This window comes from Bos javanicus, chromosome 15 (genome assembly GCF_032452875.1).
Source record: "Bos javanicus breed banteng chromosome 15, ARS-OSU_banteng_1.0, whole genome shotgun sequence".
In the NCBI taxonomy this organism is placed as follows: domain Eukaryota; kingdom Metazoa; phylum Chordata; class Mammalia; order Artiodactyla; family Bovidae; genus Bos; species Bos javanicus.
In genome coordinates, this window is record NC_083882.1 from 77,291,848 (window position 1) to 77,316,069 (window position 24,222).

General features: G+C 47.6%; 1 protein-coding gene across 2 annotated transcripts in view; it reads left to right on the forward strand.

Moving 5' to 3' along the window:
- Positions 1-24,222, forward strand: part of CSTPP1 (centriolar satellite-associated tubulin polyglutamylase complex regulator 1) — a 210,733-nt gene that overhangs the window by 168,794 nt on the left and 17,717 nt on the right. For both annotated transcript variants that reach the window (XM_061381444.1, XM_061381443.1), the window contains exon 4: positions 15,966-16,050. In XM_061381444.1, the coding sequence (XP_061237428.1) occupies positions 15,966-16,050 (85 nt within the window). The remainder of the gene's footprint in view (positions 1-15,965; positions 16,051-24,222) is intronic.

Consider the following 24,222-nt stretch of genomic DNA (forward strand, 5'->3'; position numbering starts at 1 on the left):
AATAATTTGCAGTTTTTTATATAGTTCTGAATGGTCTTACTTTTTTTTCCGTTTCTATGGTCTTACTTCTTTAAGAGCCGTTGATATCTGCCCACTGCTTATATTTTTGTTTGATTTTTCTAAAATGGGTTATACATGAATGTCACAAAATTCAAAAAGTTTGATGCTTACATACTTTAAAACATATTTACACTTAGTCTAATTGACCCTGATCATTTATATGTGAGGCATGACAGAAGAAGAAACTGAGACACAAGGAGTTGGTGCCCAGTTGGGACTTCCTTGGTGGTGAAGAATCTGCCTTGAGATGCAGGGACATGCGTGCGATCCCTGGTCAGCGCACTAAGATCCTACATGCCTCAGAGGAGCTAAGCCCAAGCACCGCAGCTAGAGAGTCTGTGCTCTGAAACTAAGACTTGAAGCAGCCAAATAAATATTTTAAAAAAAAAAGAGTTGGTGCCCAATTGAAGGCCACACATCAATGGGCACGCTGAGTACCTTATCCAAACTCTGTAAGACCAGACTTTGTCTTCTAGTGTATTTTTGACTGAAAGAAACTGGGTGGGTTCATCCTTTGATGCCACTGGGGTATTTTTTTTTTACCTGTTTCCTTTCCTTTTGTATGCCTGCCAGCTGCACTGAAAGATGAGGATCCGAGTTGAGACAGCCCAACCATTGTGTCGTTTCCCAGGATGGAGAGCCGCTAGCATTTGGTTCTTTATTAAAGTGAGATGAGTGATTCGCTCGTGTTACAGGCAAAGCCTCTCCTACCAGGAAAACCATACTCTGACGAACAAAGAGGATGGCTTTAAGGGACAGAGAGTGCTAACATCAATTTCCTTTCCCATCCAATCCCAAAAAACGTCAGACCCTCTCTGTCTCTGGACACCTCTTTCTCTGACCCACACATATACATATAATTATAGAGACAGTGCATTATATATGCCCACAGAAGACAGAAAACAGCTGGAAAGACAGAGGTGGATTCATCTCGAGAAATGCATGTGTTTATCTACATCCAACCCTCTCTCTGCTTCCTGCTGGTTTTGTTTGTGAAATCTGTCTTTTCAGTTCATGGGTAGCCAGAAATGCATCATCCTTGGTGGAAGTTAGTGGATTCTGACAAGAGAACAGGCTGTGGTCTTTATAAATACGCCTACAGGCTGGCAACAGCCTTCCCCTACTCGCGCCATCATTGAGAACTAGGGAACTTAGATTGCTTTTTATTTTTAGTCTGTCTTGGTTCAGCTCACCCTCAGTGAGTAACTCTGTTAGCCACTGCTTCTTAGTATATTTATTTAGAAAAGAAGGAAAATGCATTTTAAGCAAAACAAATGCATAATCTGTCCCACTTCTTATTTATTCTATGGCTACTTTGGACAGTAGAAAGCCCAGAAAAATAATAACTTTTATTGGTTTTTGTTTTCTGTGGCTTGCTTTCTCAGACAAGTCATCAGACAGTTTTGCTGATAGCTTATAAAACTCCATGCCAATTTTTTTTAGCCTTATTTTATTTTTTATTTTTTTAACTATATATGTTTTATTGAAGTATAGTTGACTTACATTGTTTCAGGTTGTCAGCCTCATTTTAAATTGGAAAAGGAAAAAAGGTAGTTGGAAGTATTTTTTATGTACATTCAAATATACTTTTCTCTTGCTAACCTATGTCTGGGCCTGTTACCATTGCAGACACAGGCTTCTAATGACTCAGCGTGTTTATTGTGCTTGTTTCCCTTCTCTATTTTCTTTTAGAGATTAGCAGCAGGTCACCTAAAATAGAAGGGCCCTCTCAGTTTGAGGGGGTGGGGGGGGCGGCAACCAGGAAGCTGGGAGCCAGACAGACTACATCTGGCCCTGGGGTCAGCTTAGGAGAAGGATGCTAGAAAGAGGTAGAATGCTTGGCAGTAGACTTCAACGTAACAGAAATGACAGTAATAGCATTTGCAGCTAACATTTACTGCATTCTCACTACCAAATTCTCTAGGAGAAATAAAAGCAGGCCGAGAGCCCGGGGTCCCAGGGACCGTATGGACCGAAAGAAAAGGACATCACGGGGAACTGGCCTCCATAGTAGAAAGAGGCCATGCCCTGGAGTGGGAAGGCTTGATCTCATCCTGTCTCTACCACTTACTTGGTGATTTTATCCCTAAATGAGGCTGACTTTCCTCATCTATAAAACTGGGAATACTTTTATTACCACTTTCCTCTCTCTGCCCCACAGGTTTCTTATGGAGATCAAAAGTGGTAATGCATATGAAAATGGTTTGCATAATTATACAGTCTCTCTATAAATATGACTCATCATTACTTTTAATTGTAAGAAGAGAGGATTGGCAGCGCACTGACTATCCAGGAAGGTGGTGTGCACCTGCCTTGGGGCAGGAAGTCTGTTATTCACTCGTCAATAAGAACAAAGGCAGCCAGATAAAATAATTATGAGATAAGGCGTAAGATCGTTCTAGCCACCCACTGGCTGGAGCTGGAGAGCTTCCATGAACGGAGCCTTTTGTTCTGCAGGTGCCATCCCACCTGCGTGCCTCAGACACAGGAGTAGACACTCTACTGAACGTTTCCGCGTGCCGTGCACTAGAACGTGAAGTTTACTACCCCTCTCTTTTTTTTAATCGCCTGTTCGAATCCTCTCAAGAGCTCTTCACGATTAGTATTAGCATCATCTTTATTCATATTCATATGATGATGATTTACTGCCATTTCTAATGGGCATGCTCATTGCTACATGACTACTTAGCTTCAGCACCAGGATTTAGATCCTGGTCGGCTGATTCAGGAGCCCGCACCCTTAGCCATACGCTATATGAGACCCACTGAGCGGTCAGGGCCAGCGATCCTGCACAGAGCCCGGCATGTTGTTTTGCTTGCGTGGGTATTTGTTTCTTTGGTTGAGTCAGGTCCTAGTTGCGGCACGCAGGGCGCTCGCTGAGGTACGTGGGCTCCTCTCCTTGCTAGTGAAGGCTTTCCTCTAGTCGCCGCGCACGGGCTCAGGAGCTGGGGTGCGTGGGTAGAGCCCACCGTTTTAAAGGAGTTCCAGGCCTTCTCCTCCAGCCTCCTCACCCCCACACCTCTAGTGAAGGCTGTTGAGGACAAAGTTAGGTAAGAAAAGGCTTGTTTTTATCTGTTATACATTAAGTTTCCTTATAGGATTTCCTTTTGGGGGCGAAGAGCAGGGGCTGCTCCTTGTGGCTGGTGTGATCTCAGTTCCCGGACCGCGGACTGAACTCACACCCTTGGCAGTGAGAGGGCGGAGCCCGAGCTACCAGATGGCTGGGGAGCTCCCAAGGTTTCCTTTTTTTTTCTTTAAGTGCATTGTTGTATTGTTTAGTCACAAAGTCACGTGTGACTCTTTTGCGACCCCATGGACTGCAGCCCGCCAGGCTCCTCTGTCCATGGGGTTTTCCAGGCTAGAAGACTGGAGCAGGTTGTCATTTGCTTCTCCAGGGGATCTTCCCGACCCAAGGATCCAACCCACGTCTCCTGCATTGGCAGGTGGATTCTTTACCACTGAGTCACCAGGGAAGCCCCTTTAAAAAGTGTTATCTATTTAAAAATTTTGTTCAGCCCTCACATACCACAACGTTCTTATTTTATAGGTGAGGAAATGGAGGTCCAGAAAACCTGTGGCCAGAATCACAGAATTAGTTCTTTGCAGAACTCAGACCAAGTTCTTTTCTGTATATCAGGAGGTATCTTTGTGGGAAAACAGACTTTTTTAAAAAAAGGCATGAAAATCCTCATTTCAGCCATTAAAACCCTAGGTGGCTCAGATGGTAAAGAATCTGCCTGCAGTGCAGGAGATTCAGGCTGGGTGGGGAAGTGCCCCTGGAGCAGGGAATGGCAACTCAGTCCAGTATTCTTGCCTGGAGAATTCCATGGACAAGAGGATCCTGGCAGGCCGTGGGGTTGTAAAGGGTTGGACATGACTGAGCGACCAACACACACACAGCAGAAAATTTAAAATACTGCCTGTTTTTCAAAAATTGAGTGAGGTCTTCCAGATACGCACCATCGAGAGGGCAGGATTTTCCTCTCACCTTTACTTCATCCTCCAGCTCTGGTGCCTGTTTGACCATTTCTGTTGTATTAAGAACCGGAGTGGCTCACAGGAGTTTGCGGCGGTCCCCGCTTCTTCCTGGATGAAAATTACACCTCGGCTCTGAAACCTCTGCCTCCAAAGACACTCCCTTTTGTGAACAGTAGCGCAACGCTAGGCTTGAGATAGCTTCCTTGAAGGGCTACTGGGCCTTTGGGAGAGCTGCCTCCGTGTCCTCAGTAAACCGTCTGGAGACCATGCCCGTGCCCGAGGAGCTAGCCCTGTTGCTCCTGGAGAGACACTCTTCTTTTCTCCCGGCTGGTGCCTCCTTCCACAGTGCCACCTGGCTCCCCAGCCTGGGCACGGGAGGCCCGTTGGGTTTCACGTCAGCATCAGAGCTAAGGCAGTGCCCCCGCCAGCCCCAGGCCTTGCCCCGGTCCTCCACCTCTGAGCAGCTGCATCATGATGTCCAGAAGAAAGGGTGGCACCCTGAGGGTCTGGCCCAGTCTGGAGGGTTCTTCCGTGCCAGCCCAGCCCTCCAGTCCAGTCGCGCAGCCCCTCACCTGATCAGACTGCTGGGATGTGCCGAACACAATCCCTGGGGAAGAGTTTTCAGACCCTGATTAGAAGTGCTCACGTCTCTTTAAATCTTTGTATAATATAAAGAGTTTCTGGGGATTTACGTAATTATCTGTGGATGTGCTGTGTCTTCACTGCTGTGCTCGGGGTTTTTCTAGTAGCGGTGAGCCGGGAGCTACTCTAGCTGCTGTGCGCGGGCTTCTCAGCGTGGTGGCTTCTCTTGTTGCAGAGCCCGGGCTCTAGGGCCCACGGACTCAGGACTTGTGGCTCACGGGCTTAGTTGTCCCCTGTGGGATCTTCCTGGATCATGGATCAAAGCCATGTCCCCTGCATTGGCAGGTGAATTCTTAACCACTGGACCCCCTGGGATGTCCCCCTGGGGAATTTCTTTTGTTCATTCTAAAATTTGGGGTGAAATTGTTACTGTACCTGATTTAATACTTTGCCTAGAATGTATATACTGGTCAAGAAGTAATAGTCACTTGGTGTTGGGCTTTGTCATAATCAAATATGAAAAGGAAAGAGTCTGGCTCTCTGCCCCTGTTTGAACACACCTCGCATAGTCCAGAGACTAATGAGTTGGCAAAGAATAGTATTAATAATGCCCCACAGGTGTCACTGGAAGCCATTGCTGCTTCTCATTCCTTTTGTAAAATCATTTCCCTTTCAGTAAACTATCATTTCCCTCCATTTACAACATAAAACAACCGTGCTATCAAAGAAGATAAAATTTAAGAACACAGCCTGCCCTTCTTCTGAGGTTTTGCTGGACAAGAACATCCCCTGTGGCTGTTTGCAGTTTTCCTGTGTCTCATGGTACCCAGTGCTACATGAAGGGTGGAGCTGTCAGATGTCTCGCCTCCTCCCTACTCCCCCCTCTCTCCGTTCCCCTCCTTGCAGAGTAGCACTGAGATATTTACTCAGCTGCGGACTGGTACCAAAGCCTCAGTGCCCTGGGGAAAGGAAGGGGTGGTATGGTCATGCCCTGAATTATCCATGTCCTTCCGAGCATCTCTTGGCAGAGCAGCCTGGCTGGGGGGCAAGTGTCATTTGGAAGGAGACTTCATAACCCCTGCATGAAAGAACATAAAAACAATGGCAGCTGAAAATTGGAGAGTCCACTCATGGGCTGTGGTGTTCTCTGGGCTCTGTGGTAGTTCCTACCGAGATCATGCAGCCAACCAACTAGAGGCTATTCAGTCCTCTGGGATTCCCCGTGGCTTGGGAGCATTTCATTATCTCCGGCTCCTGTCCCAGCCCTCAGCCTGAAGGCTCTCGTGCAAATGAACTCAGACTAAACCCCAGTTCCTCCTCCAGACTTTCAGAGGTAAAAAAAAATAAAAATAAAAACAACCCTCGATTCAGTCGGGCTTGGGGGAAGGCTTCTCTGAGTAAGGGACAAAGATATGGCCCTTGTTCCTTCATCCTTGCTCTCATGACACCACTGTGACACTCGAAAGGGCACCATTTCCCAGGAAGAGCAAAGAGGCATCTGAATCTTCAACCACACACCGCCGCAGTTCTTCAGAGCAAATGTGTGGACCCACATGGTGGCCTGTGAGGAAGATGTAGAGATGACTCAGCTGCCCCCACAGAGCTTCAGAGCCTAGAGTTTCCACAGCAGGAAGGCAAGACCAGATGGAGAAAAGACAAGAGAAGGTCTTCAATCCTTCTTTTCCAAGAAAGGAGGAAGTGAGAATGAGTTAGCCTTTGAACATATTGGGCATGACTAATTTCTGACAAGATGAGTTTTCTTAGCCATCATAACCTCATCCATCACTCTCTAGGATTAGAGTGGGACAGCCAAGAGAATATTTTGAGTCGGGATGGGTATGTTGAAAACTCCAGTATTCTTGCCAGAGTTGTAACAGTGCATGCATGCTAAGTCACTTTAGTCGTGTCCGACTCTTTGAGACCCTGTGGACGCCCTCCAGGATCCTCTGTCCCTGGGATTCCCCAGGCAAGAATGCTGGAGTGGGTTGCCACGCTGTCCTCCAGGGGATCTTCCTGACCCAGGGTCAAGCCTGAGCCTCTTTGATTTCCTGCGTTGGCAGGCAGGTTCTTAACCACGAGCGCCACCTGGGAAGCTCCAGAGTTTAACAGTGGTAAACTGAATGCCTAAGAAGTGAACCCTAGGCTGCTTCTGATTTTCATGGTAAAACTGGTGATCTGTTCCAGTGAAAATAAGTATTCAGGTTGACTGGATTGAGCGCTTGCTAAGAAAGTGCTAGGAGCCAGCAAGGCCATGGAGTGTAGTTACACCTGCTGTAATTCATTCATTTCCCCGAGAGCCGGGTTACCTACCCAGCCAGGACGTGTTCCATCCCCAGCACCCGGCACCTCCTCGCACCACCCTGAGTTTACAGTCATGCCTCCTGTGTCTGGAGATCCCCCGTCTCTGTTCAAACGCTGACCGGAAACTCGTCCCTGTGAATTTTCATTCGGGTCACTGTGCAGTGTGTGTTTTATTCATTTGCTCTTTCAACGGGTATTTAGTACTATAATCCAGACATTGTGCTGAGGACTTCCAAAGATGCCTTAATTTCAGGACTTCAGTTAATAATTATTAAACAGTTCTCCCATTTACTGAGCATTTTGATAATTTTTTAGAAAAACACCTCATATACAAAGTACCTCCTTTTCTTTTTATAACAATCCCTTTAGGCAGGTACTGTCATTAGTCACATTACTAAGAGGAAATCAAGGTTCAGAAAAGTTGTCTAGGGAATTCCCCAGTAGGCCAGTGGCGGGGACTCCAAGCCTTTACTGCTGAGGGCACAGGTAGGTTCTATCCTGGTAGGGGGACCAAGATCCCACAAGCTACAGCCGAAACCAGGAAAAGGAAACAAAAGAAAAGCTGTCTAACTTGTCCAAGTCGTGCTGGTGGTAACTAGTGGGACCAGGTTTTGAAGCCAGGTCATCTGATTACGAAGTCTGGGCTCTGCACTAACACAGCTGCCCTGGCCACCTGCAAGCTATCTGTGTTTTTGTTGTTGTTCAGTGGCTAAGTTGTGTCTGACTCTGTGACCCCATGGCCTGCAGCATGCCAGGCTCCTCTGTCTTCCACCAACTCCAAAAGTTTGCTCAATTTCATGTCCATTGAGTCAGTGATGCTATCTAACCATCTTGTCCTCTGCTGCCCTCTCTTCCTCCTGCCCTCAGTCTTTGCCAGCATCACAGTCTCTTCCAATGAGTCAGCTCTTCGCATCAGGTGGCCAAACTATTAGAGCTTCAGCTTCAGCATCAGTCATTCCAGTGAATATTCAGGGTTGATTTCCTTTAGGATTGACTGGGTTGATCTCCTTACAGTCCAAGGGACTCTCAAGAGTCTCCCATATCACAATTCAAAAGCATCAATTCTTCAATGCTCAGCCTTCTTTATGGACCAACTCTCACATCCACGCATCCTGCTAAGTCACTTCAGTCATGTCCGACTCTGTGCAACCCCATAGACGGCAGCCCACCAGGCTCCACCGTCCCTGGGATTCTCCAGGCAAGAACACTGGAGTGGGTTGCCATTTCCTTCTCCAATGCATGAAAGTGAAAAGGGAAAGTGAAGTTGCTGAGTCATGTCCGACTCTTAGCGACCCCATGGACTGCAGCCTACTAGGCTCCTCCGTCCATGGGATTTTCCAGGCAAGAGTACTGGAGTGGGGTGCCATGCATGACTACTGGAAAAACTATAGATTTGACTATACAGACCTTTGTCAGCATAGTAATGTCTCTGCTTTTTAATACACTGTATAGGTTTTCATAACTTTCCTTCCAAGAAGCAATCGTCTTTTAATTTCATGGCTGCAGTCACCATCCACAGTGATTTTGGAGCCCAAGAAAATAAAATTTGTCACTGCTTCCACTTTTTCCCCTTCTATTTGCCATGAAATGATGGGACCGTATGCCATGATCTTCGTTTTTTGAGTGTTGAGTTTCTAGCTAGCTTTTTCACTCTCCTCATCAAGAGGCTCTTTAGTTCCTCTTCACTGTCTGCCATTAGAGTGGTATCATCTGCGTGTCAAAGGTTATTGATATTTCTCCCAGCAGTCTTGATTCCAGCTTGTGATTCAGCCAGGCTGGCATTCCTCATCATGCACTCTGCATATAAGTTAAATAAGTAGGGTGACAATATACAGCCTTGACATATTCCTTTCCCAATTTGCAACCAGCCTGTTGTTCCATGTCCGGTTTTAACTGTTGCTTCTTGACCTGCATACAGGTTTCTCAGGAGACAAGTAAGGTGGTCTGGTATTCCCATCTCTTTTAGAATTTTCTACAGTTTGTTGTGATCCACACAGTCAAATCCACACACCCAAAAAAATGAAATGGTTGGATGGTATCACCAACTTGATAGACATGAGTTTGAGCAAGCTCTGGGCCTTGGTGATGGACAGGGAAGCCTGGCGTGCTGCAGTTCATGGGGTCGCAAAGAGTCAGACACAACTGAGCGACTGAACTAAACTGAACACAAAGGCTTTAGAGTAGTCAATGAAGCAGAAGTAGATGTTTTTCTGGAACTCCCTTGCTTTCTCCATGATCCGACAAATGATGGCAATTTGATCTCTGGTTCCTCTGCCTCTTGTAAACCCAGCTTTTACATCTGGAAGTTCTTGATTCATATACTGCTAAAGCCTAGCTTGAAGGTTTTTGAGCATAACTGTATCAGCATGTAAAATGAGCACAATTGTGCAGTAGTTTGAACTTTCTTTGCCCTTCTTTGAGATTGGAATGGAAACTGACCTTTTCCAGTCTTGTGTCCACTGAGTTATCCAAATTTGCTGACATATTGAGTGCAGCACTTTAACAGCATCATCTTTTAGGATTTGAAATAGCTCAGCTGGAATTCAGTTACCTCCATTAGCTTTGTTCATAGTAATGCTTCCTAAGGCCCACTTGACATCACACTCCAGGATGTCTGGCTCTAGGTGAGTGACCATGCTATGGTGGTTATCTGGGTCATGAAGACCTTTCTTGTATGGTTTCTCTGTGTATTCTTGCCACCTCTTCTTAATCACTTCTGCTTCTGTTAGATCCTTGCTGTTCCTGTCCTTTGTTGTGCCAGACCTTGTATGAAATATTCCCTTAATACCTCCAATTTTCTTGAAGAGATCTCTAGTCTTTCCCATTCTGTTGTTTTCCTCTATCTGTGTTTTACCTTAGATATAAAGTCTGCAAGTCACCTGGCATAAACAATCCTATCATCAGAAGTCAAGTGCCCCACAAAACCAGTCAGATCCTACCTGGTAGAGTACCACTCGCTGGACCTTGAATGCTAAACCAGCAAACATCTGAATCTCAATCTTCCCTCCTCTTATTAGCTCTGTCTCTTTGAAAAGTCATTAACCTTAAAGAAACCTTGTTTCTTTATTTCTGAAATAATAATATCAAATACTAACAGAGCACTTATGATGGGACCCTTGTTCTCAGTAGTTTAAACAACTGTATGATGTTGGTTATCCTTATCCCCACTTTATAAATGTTGAAACTGAGGCATAGAATGCTTAAAGGTCAGTAATTTGAAATCAGTGGCAAGGCTCGGATCTGGACCCAGGCAGTCTAACTCCAGAGTCCATGCCGGGAGCCACCATGCAGTACAGAGCTCCTCCTGAGATGATACGATGGAGCAGGGTTGAGACCTCTGGTCCCCGAGCCAGGCACACAGTCAGTGGGGCTCTTAGGAGGTTTAGAATAAGAAAGACGAACAGCTCTGGCCACCCACAAAAAAAGCAGCACCAGTTTGCAGGGCATGTTCTGATTTTGATCTTATACCAAACTCGTCTCATGTCTTTGCCTTTGAACTTTCAGGACCTGGGGGGTTCCTTTAGAGCAGGCGTCTGGCGGTGCGCCGCTTGCCTTCCTGCACCTGCCGGGGTGGAGCGCCGGCAGTGGGCGGGATGCGCGGTGTAGCCGCCCGCAGAGGTGTACTCGTCCCTGCCTCCCCGAGGCCCCCAGCCCAGCACACGCCGCGATGCCGGAGCTGCAGCCTTTCCTGTTGACAGTAATTAGAACCTTTCAGACTCAATTTCTTATGTGCAAAAAAATCCCAGTTCACTTGAATTGTCTCCTTGATCCAGTTCACCTGGAGCTATTTAGTCCCTACAGTTTGTTTGGAGTGGAGAACAAGCTTTTAAGCCTTCACCCATTACGGTTGATAAGATCAAGGTGCGGAAAATGTTAGTTGGGTAAACTTTGGAGCCAGACTGCCAGAGCTTGGATTCCAGTTCCACCAGTTAAGCATGATCTGAGTGTCTGTGAAATGGGGATAACCACAGTGAGGACTAGATGAGACGGCACAGGTAAAACCCTTGGAAGAACTGTCTGGTCCAGAGTGAGTGCCCAGTACATGTTCACTCTAAGTATTATTATCATCATTAAGCCCATCCAGCCCTTAGGCCCCAAAGGCTACCCACTCCAGTATTCTGGCCTGGAGAATTCCATGCACTGTATAGTCCATGGGGTTGCAAAGAGTCAGACATGACTGAGCGACTTTGCTTCACTTCCTTTCCCCTCCCAGCCTAGGAAGCCAAGGCTCTGGGAAGCCAAACGTGCTCCTCCTGTCCCCCACGCTCTGGACCCTTCTCTCCTCACTTCCTAGATAATTTCATCTCTCTAAGCCTTCATGTCCTTATCTGTGCAGTAGGGCTGGGATTTATCTTATGAGGTTGTCATGAGGTTAAGCAAGCTACTTCAGAGCCTGAGCACAGAGCTCAGTGACTGACTCACTATTGCTATTCCTGAAGCACAAAGGGGCTGCCTGCGAGGCTGGTCTTCGAGATCTTGGAGAGCTCTTTAGAGCCAAAGGACCCAAAGGCAGGAGCGTTTAGGATTAACCAATGGCTGAGTTGGAGCCTCTGAGCTGGGGAGGCCACCAGCTTGTTGGGAATGGTGTGCGTGCTAAGTCCCTTCGGTCGTGTCCAGCTCTGTGCAAACCTATGGACTGTATAGCCCGCCAGGCTGCTCTGTCCATGGGCTTCTCCAGGCCAGGATACTGGAGTGGGTTGCCGTGCCCTGCTCCATGTGTTGTTGTTCTTGTTGTTTAGTTGCTAAGTCATGTCCAATTCTTTTGCAACACCATGGACTGTAGCCCGTCAGGCTCTTCCGTCCATGGGATTTCCCAGGCAAGAATACTGGAGTGTGTTGCCATTTCCTTCTCCAGGGGATCTTCCTGGGAACGGAGGAGGCATAAAATGCAGACTGCAGAAGAATATTCAAGAACAGGTTTGACTCAAACAACCTGACAGAATTTTCAAGGCAGAACTCTCCCAGGGGTTTAAGCTTTAAACTCAGCAAGAAGCTTCTTCCTCCTCTCATCTCCTGCCTTTGCCCCCAGGATTTAAAAAACAAAACCAAGCGATTTCCCTGGTGGTCCAGTGGCTACGACTCCGCACTCCTGATGCAGGGGGCCTGGGTCCAATCCCTGGTCAGGGAACTAGATTCCACACGGCCCAACTAAAGATCCGGCATGCCATGACTGAGGATCCTGAGCGCCACAACTAGGACCCAACACAGCCAGAAAGTAAACAAGTAAATGAACGAACACTGAAAACAAAACCCAATAGCTCCTGTTGTTTGGCATTACTGTGTCCTAGACATTCCACCGAGTACTTTCTAGACATCATCTCTTTTAATCTTGACTTGAGCCCTGAAAGGTAAGTGTCATCATTCCCGTTTCACAGTTGAGAAACTGAGATTTAGAGGGACTGAGCAATTTGCCCAAGGCTGCCTACCTGGGGAACCGAAGAGCCAAGGTTTAACTCCGAGCCAGAGGGCCAGGGGAAGAACAGCTCTCCTTTGCTCATCAATGCTCTGATTCGGGGACAAGACTTAACTGCTCACCCTTCTCCCAGATACCCAATGTGCAACCCAGGAGTGTTTCCAAGCGACAGATGCCTCTCCCTTGAAAGCATCTGGCCTTGATATTATCCTGAGTCTGCTTTAATAGAACTGCTGTCTTAAAGAAATAGAACTGCTGTCTTCCACAGTTAAGGTAGCCAAAGTTGTGTATTTGCCTGCACTTTCACTCATCTCTTTATCTGACTGTCTTCCTCGCTTTACATTTGGGAATGTCAAGTTCCAGAAGTGGTGAACAGGATCTATTCTGTTTTTCTGATGTATTTAGTATTTCCCAGAACTGTCGATGCTTTGGAGAAGAACAAAATTATTTTCGTAAGTTACTCTTCTGTCCTTAGGAAGCAAGTATTTGAAACACGTGAGTTAGAATATCATCAAGAACCTAAAAAATGCTGAGGGCAGGAAAACCAGGAGGCTAGAAGCTAAGATGGAGTCCCAGCACGGTCTTTCTTGATTAAATAAGCAGGGGGTGGGGGGCAGGTGTCACAACTGTCTCTCAGCTTCTCACTTTCCTTCATGTTGTTTATCTTCCCAAGAGTATCTTGCAGATAATTTGGGGGATAAATATGAATAACTGGGAAATACTTTGGCCCACCCTAAGAATGGTATCAGATCCATCCACCAAATCTTAGCCTCAGTTCAATTCAGTTCAGTAGCTCAGTCGTGTCCGACTCCTGCGACCCCGTGGACTGTAGCCCACCAGGCTCCTCTGTCCATGGGATTGTCCAGTCAAGGATAAGGATACTGGAGTGGGGTTGCCATTTCCTTCTCTAAATCTTAGCCTAGAAGAGCTTTAATGATCCAAAGACAGAACTCACTCCTCTCTGCACAGGGAGCTTTGGAGTGAGAGGAAAGCAGGAACGCATTCAATTCAGTGGCTTTTCGCCGCTTCGTTTTTCCTGTCCCTCACCCCAAGTCCGCGAGCCCACAAGTAGCTGTTACTCTTCCTGCTGAAGAACAAAGCCTCCGACTAGGCTGGTGCCCGAGGTCAGGCGAGCAAGGAGAGGGAAGCGCACCCCCCGTTGTGGCCGAGACGAAGGCCTCAAAAGCCATCTTGTCCTCTGACCCACGCTGACGCTGTCCCCTTGCTGTCCCTGACTGGCAGTGTGGTTAGTCTGACGCTGTGCCCTCACCTTGAATGGAGCCTTGATGAAAAAGGATAGGAAACCCAGGCCTGTCCCTGGGGATTTGGGGTTTTTATCTTGGAAAAGCATCAACTGAACTCGCAGGGACAGGAGATCTGGATTCCTGTGGCTTGAGCTAACTTAGGTCCAGAGAAACCAAGTGCCTGTGATCACCATCTTTGTTCCCCCCAGTGTGGCCTTGCCCTCGGGGCTCCCTCCTCTCACCCAGGCTCCCAGTTAGGAGGGCTTCTGGGTTGCTCCATCCTGCTTTACCGTCAGCACGTCCTTCCGTATTTGAAATGCTTTGGTATATGGAATACTTGTGGATTGAAGCTGCCTGACTGATCTAAAATCCCTCAGCTTTGGGACACGCAGTAACAAAACAACTTTTTTTTTTCTTTTTTTAAATTTTAATATGGAAGATCTGGTTTCTGCCATCAGATCAAATCAGTCGCTCAGTCGTGTCCGACTCTTTGCGACCCCATGAACCGCAGCATGCCAGGCCGCCCTGTCCATCACCAACTCCCGGAGTTCACTCAGACTCACGTCCATCGAGTCAGTGATGCCATCCAGCCATGTCATTCTCTGTCGTCCCCTTCTCCTCCTACCCCCAATCCCTCCCAGCATCAGAGTCTTTTCCAGTGAGTCAACTCTTCGCATGAGGTGGCCAAAGTACTGGAGTTTCCGCTTTAGCATCATTCTTTCCAAAGAAATCCCAGGGCTGATCTCCTTCAGAATGGACTGGTTGGATCTCCTTGCAGTCCAAGGGACTCTCAAGAGTCTTCTCCAACACCACAGTTCAAAAGCATCAATTCTTCAGCACTCAGCCTTCTTCATAGTCCAATTCTCACATCCATACATGACCACTGGAAAAACCATAGCCTTGACTAGACGAACCTTTGTTGGCAAAGTAATGTCTCTGCTTTTGAATATGCTATCTAGGTTGGTCATAACCTTCCTTCCAAGGAGTAAGCGTCTTTTAATTTCATGGCTGCAGTCACCATCTGTAGTGATTTTGGAGCCCAGAAAAATAAAGTCTGACACTGTTTCCACTGTTTCCCCATCTATTTCCCATGAAGTGGTGGGACCGGATGCCATGATCTTCGTTTTCTGAATGTTGAGCTTTAAGCCAACTTTTTCACTCTCCACTTTCACTTTCATCAAGGGGCTTTTGAGTTCCTCTTCACTTTCTGCCATAAGGGTGGTGTCATCTGCATATCTGAGGTTATTGATATTTCTCCTGGCAATCTTGATTCCAGCTTGTGTTTCTTCCAGTCCAGCGTTTCTCATGATGTACTCTGCAGATTAGTTAAATAAACAGGGTGACAATATACAGCCTTGACAAACTCCTTTCAACATAAATCGGCCACCGGTGTACATGTGTCCCTCCGTCTGAACCCCGCTTCCAGCTGCCTCCCCACCCTGTCCGTCCAGGTTGTCCCAGAGCACCGACTTTGAGTGCCCTGCTTCATACATCAAAGTCACACTGGTTATCTGTTTTGTATATCATAATGTATATGTTTCAATGCTATTCTCTCAAATCATCCCAAAACAGCTTTTAAGCATCAGTGTATTTCCTCTCCCCTGACATTCTACAAAGCCCTCTGAGTTTACCTCTCTGGGTTTTCTGCTGAGCCACGGAGCGTCATCCTGGCTCATCTCTCCCAAAGCACTGCTTCTGTATATCAGGAGTCATTTGGTCGCCTTGATTGTAGATCTCGGGTCTTGGCTTCCTACAGTAGGATGACCAGATCTGTGTGGGCATCCAAAAGAAGCCAGCCTGCCCAGTACTGGATGAAGGGCAAGAAGGGCTCGGGCCGCCCTGCTAACTCTTCTCCCCTATACACTACAAGACTGCCTCTGCCTTGGCACTGCTTCCAGATATTCTGTGCATGGTCTTTGGGCATGTTGTGGTGAAGGCTACCGTGCCAGAGAATTTCAGCAAATGTAGCCAGCTTTGAAATGACTCATTTTTGTGGATTTTCAGACACCAGGAAAATCAAACTGAGAAGGCTAATAAAGTTGCGCCTCTAATTCTCCCTTCTTACCCAACCATCCCTCAAACCAGTGAAGCTCCTTTGGCCAAAATGTTGTAGCTGGGTGCCTCCCATCCTGGAAAAACTTTGTAGAAATACTGATCTTAAAATATCATCCTTGGGTTAACGCAACCTTAATAGTGACTCACCTTGATCCATGTTGATGTGTGGCAGAAACCAGCATACTATTGTAAAGCAATTATCCTCCAATAAAAATTTGTTTAAAAAAGAGCAGTTCTACCTAGGGTAGGTCTGAAACCCCTGAAATGACCGAAAAGCCTGCGGTGACTTCCCACTCTGAGGCCTGACGCCTTCCTCTCCATTTCACTGCAGATTTGCTGACCATGAGGGAGTATCACTGCTTGCTGCAATTACTGTGCCCGGATTTCCCCCTGGAGCTCACTCAGAAGGCCGCCAGGTATGTCTCCCGGGCTCCTGAAGTCAACTGTGCCCTCTCTCTGGCTCAGGCTTCTGAGAGAGAACTTCGATGTATGCAGACAAACACACGTTAGGAGAGAGTAACAGCGACGGGAAGGAATTGGCATTTGGAGAGGGGTCTATTTGGGATTTGCCCCAAAACATAATATTCACTTTCTGCATCTCCAGGAGGAAGCCAAATGATCTTTGGTGGTTTCTGTGGGGAGCCTTAGGGTCTGCAGATAGAGTTGGGGGTGGTGGTGAGATGAAGAGGCAAACACACTCACACCAGCTCGCACACTCACACGGGCACACACACAGATAAACATCCCTAGAGGGCATTCTGAGAAAATATGGCGCAAGCTTTGGCAGCGACTTGCGATGAAGGGGGGTGAAGTTCGAGGCTGGAAAGCGTGAAGGTGATAAATTCCGACTGAGGGGGAGATAAATTGTATTATTTATGCTAAAAGACAGTTTTCAGTATTAGTCCAGAACCAGGGAGACTTGGCAGAAATAGTTAGAGCCCCTAATTTCTGTGTTTGGTTTCACTGTTATTCGCATCCTTTAAGCAAATGCGGTAGCTGGGCTATGCCTCAGTTAACTTTTACTTATTTAGGTGAAAATCTGAGCTAAGGCAACAAATGGAAGTGTAGCAAAAATCTCGTCTTTTGAAAAATGCCAAAACAGAGGATTTTTAGAAAAATATTCTGTCTTATACACGGTAGATGGCCTTCCCTGGTAGCTCAGCTGGTAAAGAATCCACCTGCAATGAAGGAGACCCCAGTTTAATTCCTGGGCCAGGAAGATCCCCTGGAGAAGGGATAGGCTACCCTCTCCAGTATTCTTGGGCTTCCCTTGTGGCTCAGACAGTAAAGAATCCACCTGTAACGTGGGAGACCTGGGTTCGATCCCTAGGATGGGAAGATTCCCTGGAGGAGAGCATGGCTACCCACTCCAGTATTCTTGGGCTTCCCTTGTGGCTCAGGCAGTAAAGAATCCGCCTGTAATGTGGGAGACCTGGGTTTGATCCCTAGGATGGGAAGATTCCCTGGGGGAGAGCATGGCAACCCACTCCAACATTCTTGCCTGGAGAATCCCCATGGACAGAGGAGCCTGGAGGGCTACCGTCCATGGGGTTGAAAAGAGTCGGACACGACTGAGCGACTAAGCACAGCACACAGGGCACAGCATACATGGTAGATACATCTGTTCACACCCGTGGAATGTAGCTCCAAGAGTGAAGCGTGGCTCCAAACCTGGACTTGGGGTGATGATGCGTCCGTGGGTTCAATGGCTGGAGCAGATGTGCCGGCGGGGTGGGGGGCTTTGATTATGGGGGAGTCTGTGCACGTGTGGGGGCAGAAGGCATTTGAGAAATCCCCTCCAGTTCACTGTGAACCTAAAACTGCTCTAGGAAAGTCTAAGTAATAATTTTTTTAATGCCCAGCTTCCCTAAACCAATTGATCAAGTATGCGTACAGAGTAGAGTTGACTAGTAAACAAGGAAGAGGTGAGAGACACCGGCCTCTCTGTGCAGATGAAAACCCAAGTAGAACTCTTAGTCCACTCTCCATACGCACAGGACTTCCACACATGTGGTTCCATATATGCAGGTTCAGCATCTATGGACTCAACCAGCTGCCCCTTCTGTATTCACTATTGAAAAAATAGTGAGCCTGCGCAGTTGAAACACAGGTTGTTCAAGGGTCAACCATATATTCACATCGCCACAATCCATTTTAGAGCATCTTCAGTTCAGTTCAGTCTCTCAGTCATGTCCGACTCTTTGTGACCCCACAGACTGCAGCACGCCAGGCCTCCCTGTCCATCACCACCCCCTGGAGTTCACTCAAACTCACGTGCATCGAGTCAGTGATCCCATCCAGCCATCTCATCCTCTGTCGTCCCCTTCTCCTCCTGCCCCCAATCCCTCCCAGCATCAGAGTCTTTTCCAATGTTTCAACTCTTCGCATGAGGTGGCCAAAGTACTGGAGTTTCAGCTTTAGCATCAGTCCTTCCAATGAACACCCAGGACTGATCTCCTTCAGAATGGACTGGTTGGATCTCCTTGCAGTCCAAGGGACTCTCAGGAGTCTTCTCCAACACCACAGTTCAAAAGCATCAATTCTTCGGCACTCAGCTTTCTTCACAGTCCAACTCTCACATCCATACATGACCACTGGAAAAACCATAGCCTTGACTAGACGGACCTTTGTTGGCAAAGTAATGTCTCTGCTTTTGAATATGCTATCTAGGTTGGTCATAACTTTTCTTCCAAGGAGTAAGCATCTTTTAATTTTAATTACCCCCAAAAGAAACCCTGCTGCTCTCAGCCACTGCTCCCTAATCCCCCGCCCATCCTCTCTCGCCCGCAGCAACTACACTCTGTCTCAGTAAATTTGCATGTTCAAGACACTGAAATGGAAGCACACGATATGCGGGCCTTTGTGACTGGTTCCTTTCGCTTAGCCGTATGTTTTCAAGGTTCATCCACGTCATAGCAGCTCTCAGTATTTCCTCTTATCAAATATTTTTTAAAGGTTTCTTATGTGGACCTTTTTTTTTTTTTTTTTTAGTTTTTACTGAATTTGTTACAATATTGCTTCTGTGTTAGGTTTTGCTTCTTGGCCCCAAGGTATGTGGGATCTTAGGTCCCTGAGCAGGGATTGAACGCGCACTGGAAGGTGAAGTCTTAACCACTGGACCGCCAGACAAGTCGTTCATCAGCTATTTATTGAGTGCCAGTTTTGTGCCAGGATCTAATCTGCACACTGGGGGTGCAGTGATGAATAAGATTATAGTTCCTGTACCAAGGAGCTTGACATCTGATTTAGAAGAGGGTCGCTTGGGTACCGATCACAGCCTGCCATCACTTTGTGACACACCGCCTTGGTCTCTGTCACTCCACAGCAGCTGCTGTCCCCGTTTCCCACACCTGAAAGGTAGTGGGTGGGCCCGAGGGTGAACCTTCTGTATGGTCTTCGGCCCCACCCACCTCCCAGATGCTTCCAAACAACCTGATGTAGTAAACACTGGAAGGTTAGACTAGAAGGAGCAGAACCCTCTAAAATCCACAGATTCTTACAAGTTTTGATATCCAGGGGCTTCTGGAGTGACCTTCCCCCGGCTGTGGTCAGAAGCTTACCGCCCCTCCCCATCACCACCACCACCAAGAGACCCTCTTGTTCTTTAGAACTTCAGACCTTTCCATTTGAGCAGGGGGGAAGCATGGTGGCCGGTCCATGCTAATAGCCAGCAACGAGAAGGGATGGTGGGGACGCCAGAATCAACAGCAGAAGGGCCCAGGGCAAGCGTCAGGAGACGGGCTACAAAATTAGAGATGACTTCAAGACTCAAGCTTCGGTGTCGACCCCGCCTCCCCAGCTCCATTCTCTCCCCACCCCACTCCAGCTGCTGTGTGCGTGTGTGTGTCTGTGTGGAAAAATCATATCCATCCCAGAATGTGCCCCTCTGACTGCCTGAGCTCTTCCCTTCTCATCCTGAAGGTCAGGATCCCAGCTTCCTCACACGCGAGCCCCGGCTTCCGACCAAAACTGCAGGCGGGGGTGCGGATGGCGAGGCCCCCCCAAGGCAGTGGCCATGGCTGGAGGACAGTCTTCGTGGCCCCGAGGTGGGGACAGGCCGTGGGAGCAGGCGGCAGCCCCTGATGATGTGTGCGTAAAGGAATGTGACCCACACGCAGCTGTGCACCAGAGCCTGCCGAGCACAGAGCAGCCCCACGTGCGCCCAGCTGACGGGCGGCACCTCGGCCGGGCCTGGGGCGGCAGGTGTGAGCCGGAAACACAACTGGGGAAGAGCCAGCAGACCCCCTGACCGCGCCCGGCCAGAGCCCCGCCCCACCCCCCACTCCTGCAGAATGGAGGTCGTTGAGTTACATATCCCTAAACGGTCACCATAGCATCTTCGTCTCCATCCTCCATGGACTGGGCAGCTTTCCTGACGGTTAAAAGCGCTCAACTAGAGCCAAACTGCTTCTTTTTTTAACAAGTGAGAGGCCACTTTTGATGGCATTTTAATACCACGCCTCCCCACCTTCAGGGAAGGTCCTTTTTATTTATGTGTGTTTTGGCTGTGCTGGGTCTTCATTGCCGTGTGTGGGCTCTCTCTAGTTGCACCGAGCAGAGGCTCCTCTCTAGGCGCGGTGCGCAGGCTTCTCTTTGCGGTGGCTTCTCTCGTTGCAGAGCACGGGCTCGAGGGCTTCAGTAGTTGAGGCTCACGGGATCGATAGTAGTGGCACATGGGCTTAGGTGCCCTGAGGGTTGCAGAGTCTTCCCGGACCAGGATTGAACCTGTGTCCCCTGCACTGGCAGGCAGATTCTTTTTTTTTTTTGCTCCTTTCATCCTTTCCCTTTCAAGTTGTAAGAATAACACATTTGCAGTAAAGAAATCCAAGAAATTTCAGAAAAGCCAGAAGAACATAGAAATTACAAACACTTAGAATCAGGAGTTTTCTGATTAGTCAGCTTGTATCCATCCAGCACAGGTTCCTGGCATCCCAGTGCCTGGCTGTCATGTTCAGGCAGAGTCTGGGCTTTGCTCTGAACACAGTGGCAGGCAGATTCTAAACCACTGGACCACCAGAGAGATTCAAGCCAGAACTCTTGAGTTCAAATCCTGGTCCCAGCTTATATCCTGGGGAAAGTTATTTAATTTCTTTGAGCCTCAGTTTCCTCATCTGTAAAGTGGGAATAATTTTAATAGTTGTCATAATTGAAGCCGCATATCACGTGATTAAAACAATGCCTGGCATAGAGCAAAAATGTTAGAAGCAGTGGTGTTAACCCTGACCTCTAAGAGCACAGGCACCAGAGGATTAGAAAGACCTGAGTATCCACACCACCTCTGTCTATTGACTGCATGACCTTGAGGATCTTTCTCAACTTCTCTAAGCCCTGTTTGCCTTGTCTGTAAAATGGGGCTAATAATTAAATCATAGGGTGGCTGTAAGATTTCAACAAAATTATATATATATAAATTGCTTAGCACATTATGGACATTCAATAAATAATATTTTCTTGCTGTTAAAATAATGTTGGTATTATTATTACCAGACTTTTTTTTTTAATCAGTGAGAAGTCAGACATTGAGAACAGACTTGCGGTTGCCAGTGGGAAGGGATAGGCTGAGAGTTTGGGGTTAGCAGATGCCAACTGTTACATATAAAATGGATAAACCACACGGCCCTACTGTAGAGCGCAGAGAACCGAACCCAGTCTCCGGGGATAAACCATAATGGAAAAGAATATTAAAAGGAGAATGTATGTGCATATGACTGAATCACCCTGCTGTACAGCAGAAATTAGCACAACGTTGGAAATGAACTGTACTTCGATGTAAAAATTAAATAAGTGAGAAGTTCCTGGGTTCCCTAAGGCACTGCTTTCTGGCCTTCTTCCCCTTCACAACACTCAGAAAATAATACGTAACAAAAAGTAGGGTAAAGACAAGACTGCCTGTGGTGAGTCCCCTGGGCCCAGGGGGCCCCCACACTTGTAGCCCGTCCAAGGCTCACATGACACGAGTGGGAAGCCTCGCCCCAAGGGTGGAGATTTCAAGCAGTGGCCCTCCAATCTGAGAGAGCGCCAGACTCACCCGCAGAGCTTAGTGAACTGCAGATGGCCCAGGCCCCGTCCTCAGAGCTCAGGGGGTCTGAGATGGGGCTCAAGAATTCATGTTTCTTAGAGGTTCTCAGGTGGTGCTCACGGGTCTGGGACCACTCTGAGAACCTCTTTAGAGCTTTGCATGCCCATCTCATTCTGCCATTTTAGAACTGATTGCACTCAAAGGAATTGCGTTTCCTTCTCACTCTTGTCATCGGAAATCGTATTTAACTCGCTTCTCTGTCTCTGAAAGCCACATTTCCTAGTCAGTAATACATGTTTAATAGGAAGAGCTCTTCTGTCATGGTTGTATGCTGAATACATACAGCGCTTTGAAAGCATGTAGACCCCTAAAAAATCTAGAATGTCTTTCCTCATGCCTCTCGCCTGCAGCAGCGTCCTGCACTTCATGCCTCTCGCCTGCAGCAGTGTCCTGCACTGATCTCCCCCCAGGGCTGACCTGCCACCCGACAGCGTCGCTGTTGCCCCGAAGGTCTTTCTCCCCATCCTCTCATTTCCCAAATGTTTATTGAGTGCCTGTTACGTGCCAGTCAGCGTGCTTGTGGAGGAGCTGACAGTGAGCAAAACAGACGTGGGTCCAGCCCTCAAGGAGCTTGCCAACCAGTAGAGCAGCAGACGTTAAGTCAATGAAGAGCCAAGTGCTGCAGGGACACGTAAACAGGTTACAGCCTAACCTGGTCGATTAGAAGCTGGTCCCTAAGGCAGAGATAGACATGTTGCATCGGGGACCCGGAGGGTCTGTAAGAGATGAACTTGCTCTGCCAGCTCTGTGTTCTCTGAGTGCCTCATCGCTCAGGCGTGTCCAACTCGTTGCAAACCCCCTGGACTGTAGCCCGCCAGGCTCCTCTGTCCGTGGGATTCTCCAGGCAAGAATACCAGACTGCCGTGCCCTCCTCCAGGGGATCTTCCCAACCCAGACCTGGAATCGAACCCAGGTCTCCCATATTGCAGGCAGATTCTTTACCGCCTGAGCCACCAGGGAAGCCTGTTGGTCTTGAAATAAGTCTTAGCCCTTTCAACTACTAAGACTTACTGTAAGGCCATCATGACAGTGAAAGTCACTCAGTCATGTCCGACTCTTTGTGACCCCATAGACTATATAATCTGTGGAATTCTCCAGGCCAGAATACTGGAGTGGGTAGCCGTTCCCTTCTCCAGCAGATCTTCCCAACCCAGGGATCAAACCCAGGTCTCCTGCATTGCATCGGAACCACCAGGGAAGCCCAAGGCCATCAAAATGCCCACTAAAAATTGGGACTGCCATCTGTCTGTACGAAGATTAAGCCACTGCAGCAGCTGACCTTCAACACACCCTGAATGGGGTTAATTAGGAATGAGGCACTCTGTGTTCTGGGAAAAACTAGCAGAACAGGCCTTCAAATAGTTAGATATTTTCAAGAAAAGATTTTATGAGTCCAATCCTTGCCTCTCCTCATACCTAGAAAAGCACTAAAATCACACATGGAGACGTCTGCTCCTCATGGCTAGCAGTAAACTTCACAAGACTAGCAGCAACTTCTGCAAAAATGCGTGCTTGATGGCATGCTCCCCCTTCACCAAAATCAGTACATACGGAGCTTTCTCCCAGCTCTTCAGAGTGGTTTCTCAGAGCTCTCTGAGGTGCTGTCTCCCAGGTTGTAGTCCTCATTTTGCCCCAAATAAAACTTAACTCACAATTCTCACATCGTGCATTTTTTTTTTCAGTTGACGTTTATCCTCTAGGATAAAATAAAATTAGATCACTACTTCAGACCATATGCAAAAGTCAGTTTCATATAGATTACAGAAAAATCCTTGTGTGCATGTGTGATCAGTCTTGTCCGACTCTTTTGCTGCCCTGTGGACTGTAGCCCACCAGGCTCCTCTGTCCATGGAATCTGCCAGGCAAGAATACTGGAGTAGTTTGCCATTTCCTCCTCCAGGGGATCTTCCTGACCCAGAGATTGAACCCAAATCTCCTGCATTGGCACCTGGATTATTTATTAACTGTTGCCACCTGAGAAGGCTGGATTATAGCCATAAGTGTAAAATGCAAAGCTATAATAATCTTAAAAGAGATTAGAAGAAAATATTTTATTGCCACTGGGTAGTTAAAAAATTCTTAAACGAGATATAAATTCTTTAAGCCCAACCCCAATGGACGAGGTTGATAAACCGACCACAAAACTGCATTCAGTCATTCAGCCATCAGCCAGTGTTGAAGGAGAACGCATCACCTGCTGCTGCTGAAAGCAGCGAAGAAAACAAAGCCCCTGCCCTCGTGGAGCAGACATTCTAGAGAAAGAAGCATCTGCTGGGAAGCAGGAGCTCCCTGATGGCAGACTGAACCCAGGCCGCAACAGTGCAAGCGCTGAGCCCTTGCCCAGCGGAGAGTGAGGATGAAAAACGTCTGTCCAGCAAAAGATACCATAAACAAAGTTGAAGGACAAGCCAGAGACTTGAAGAAGATATTTATCACCTACGTAACTAACAACAAATCAGTCCACAGAATTTTTTTAGTCTCGAGATTGTCTATAAAGAACTCCTACAAT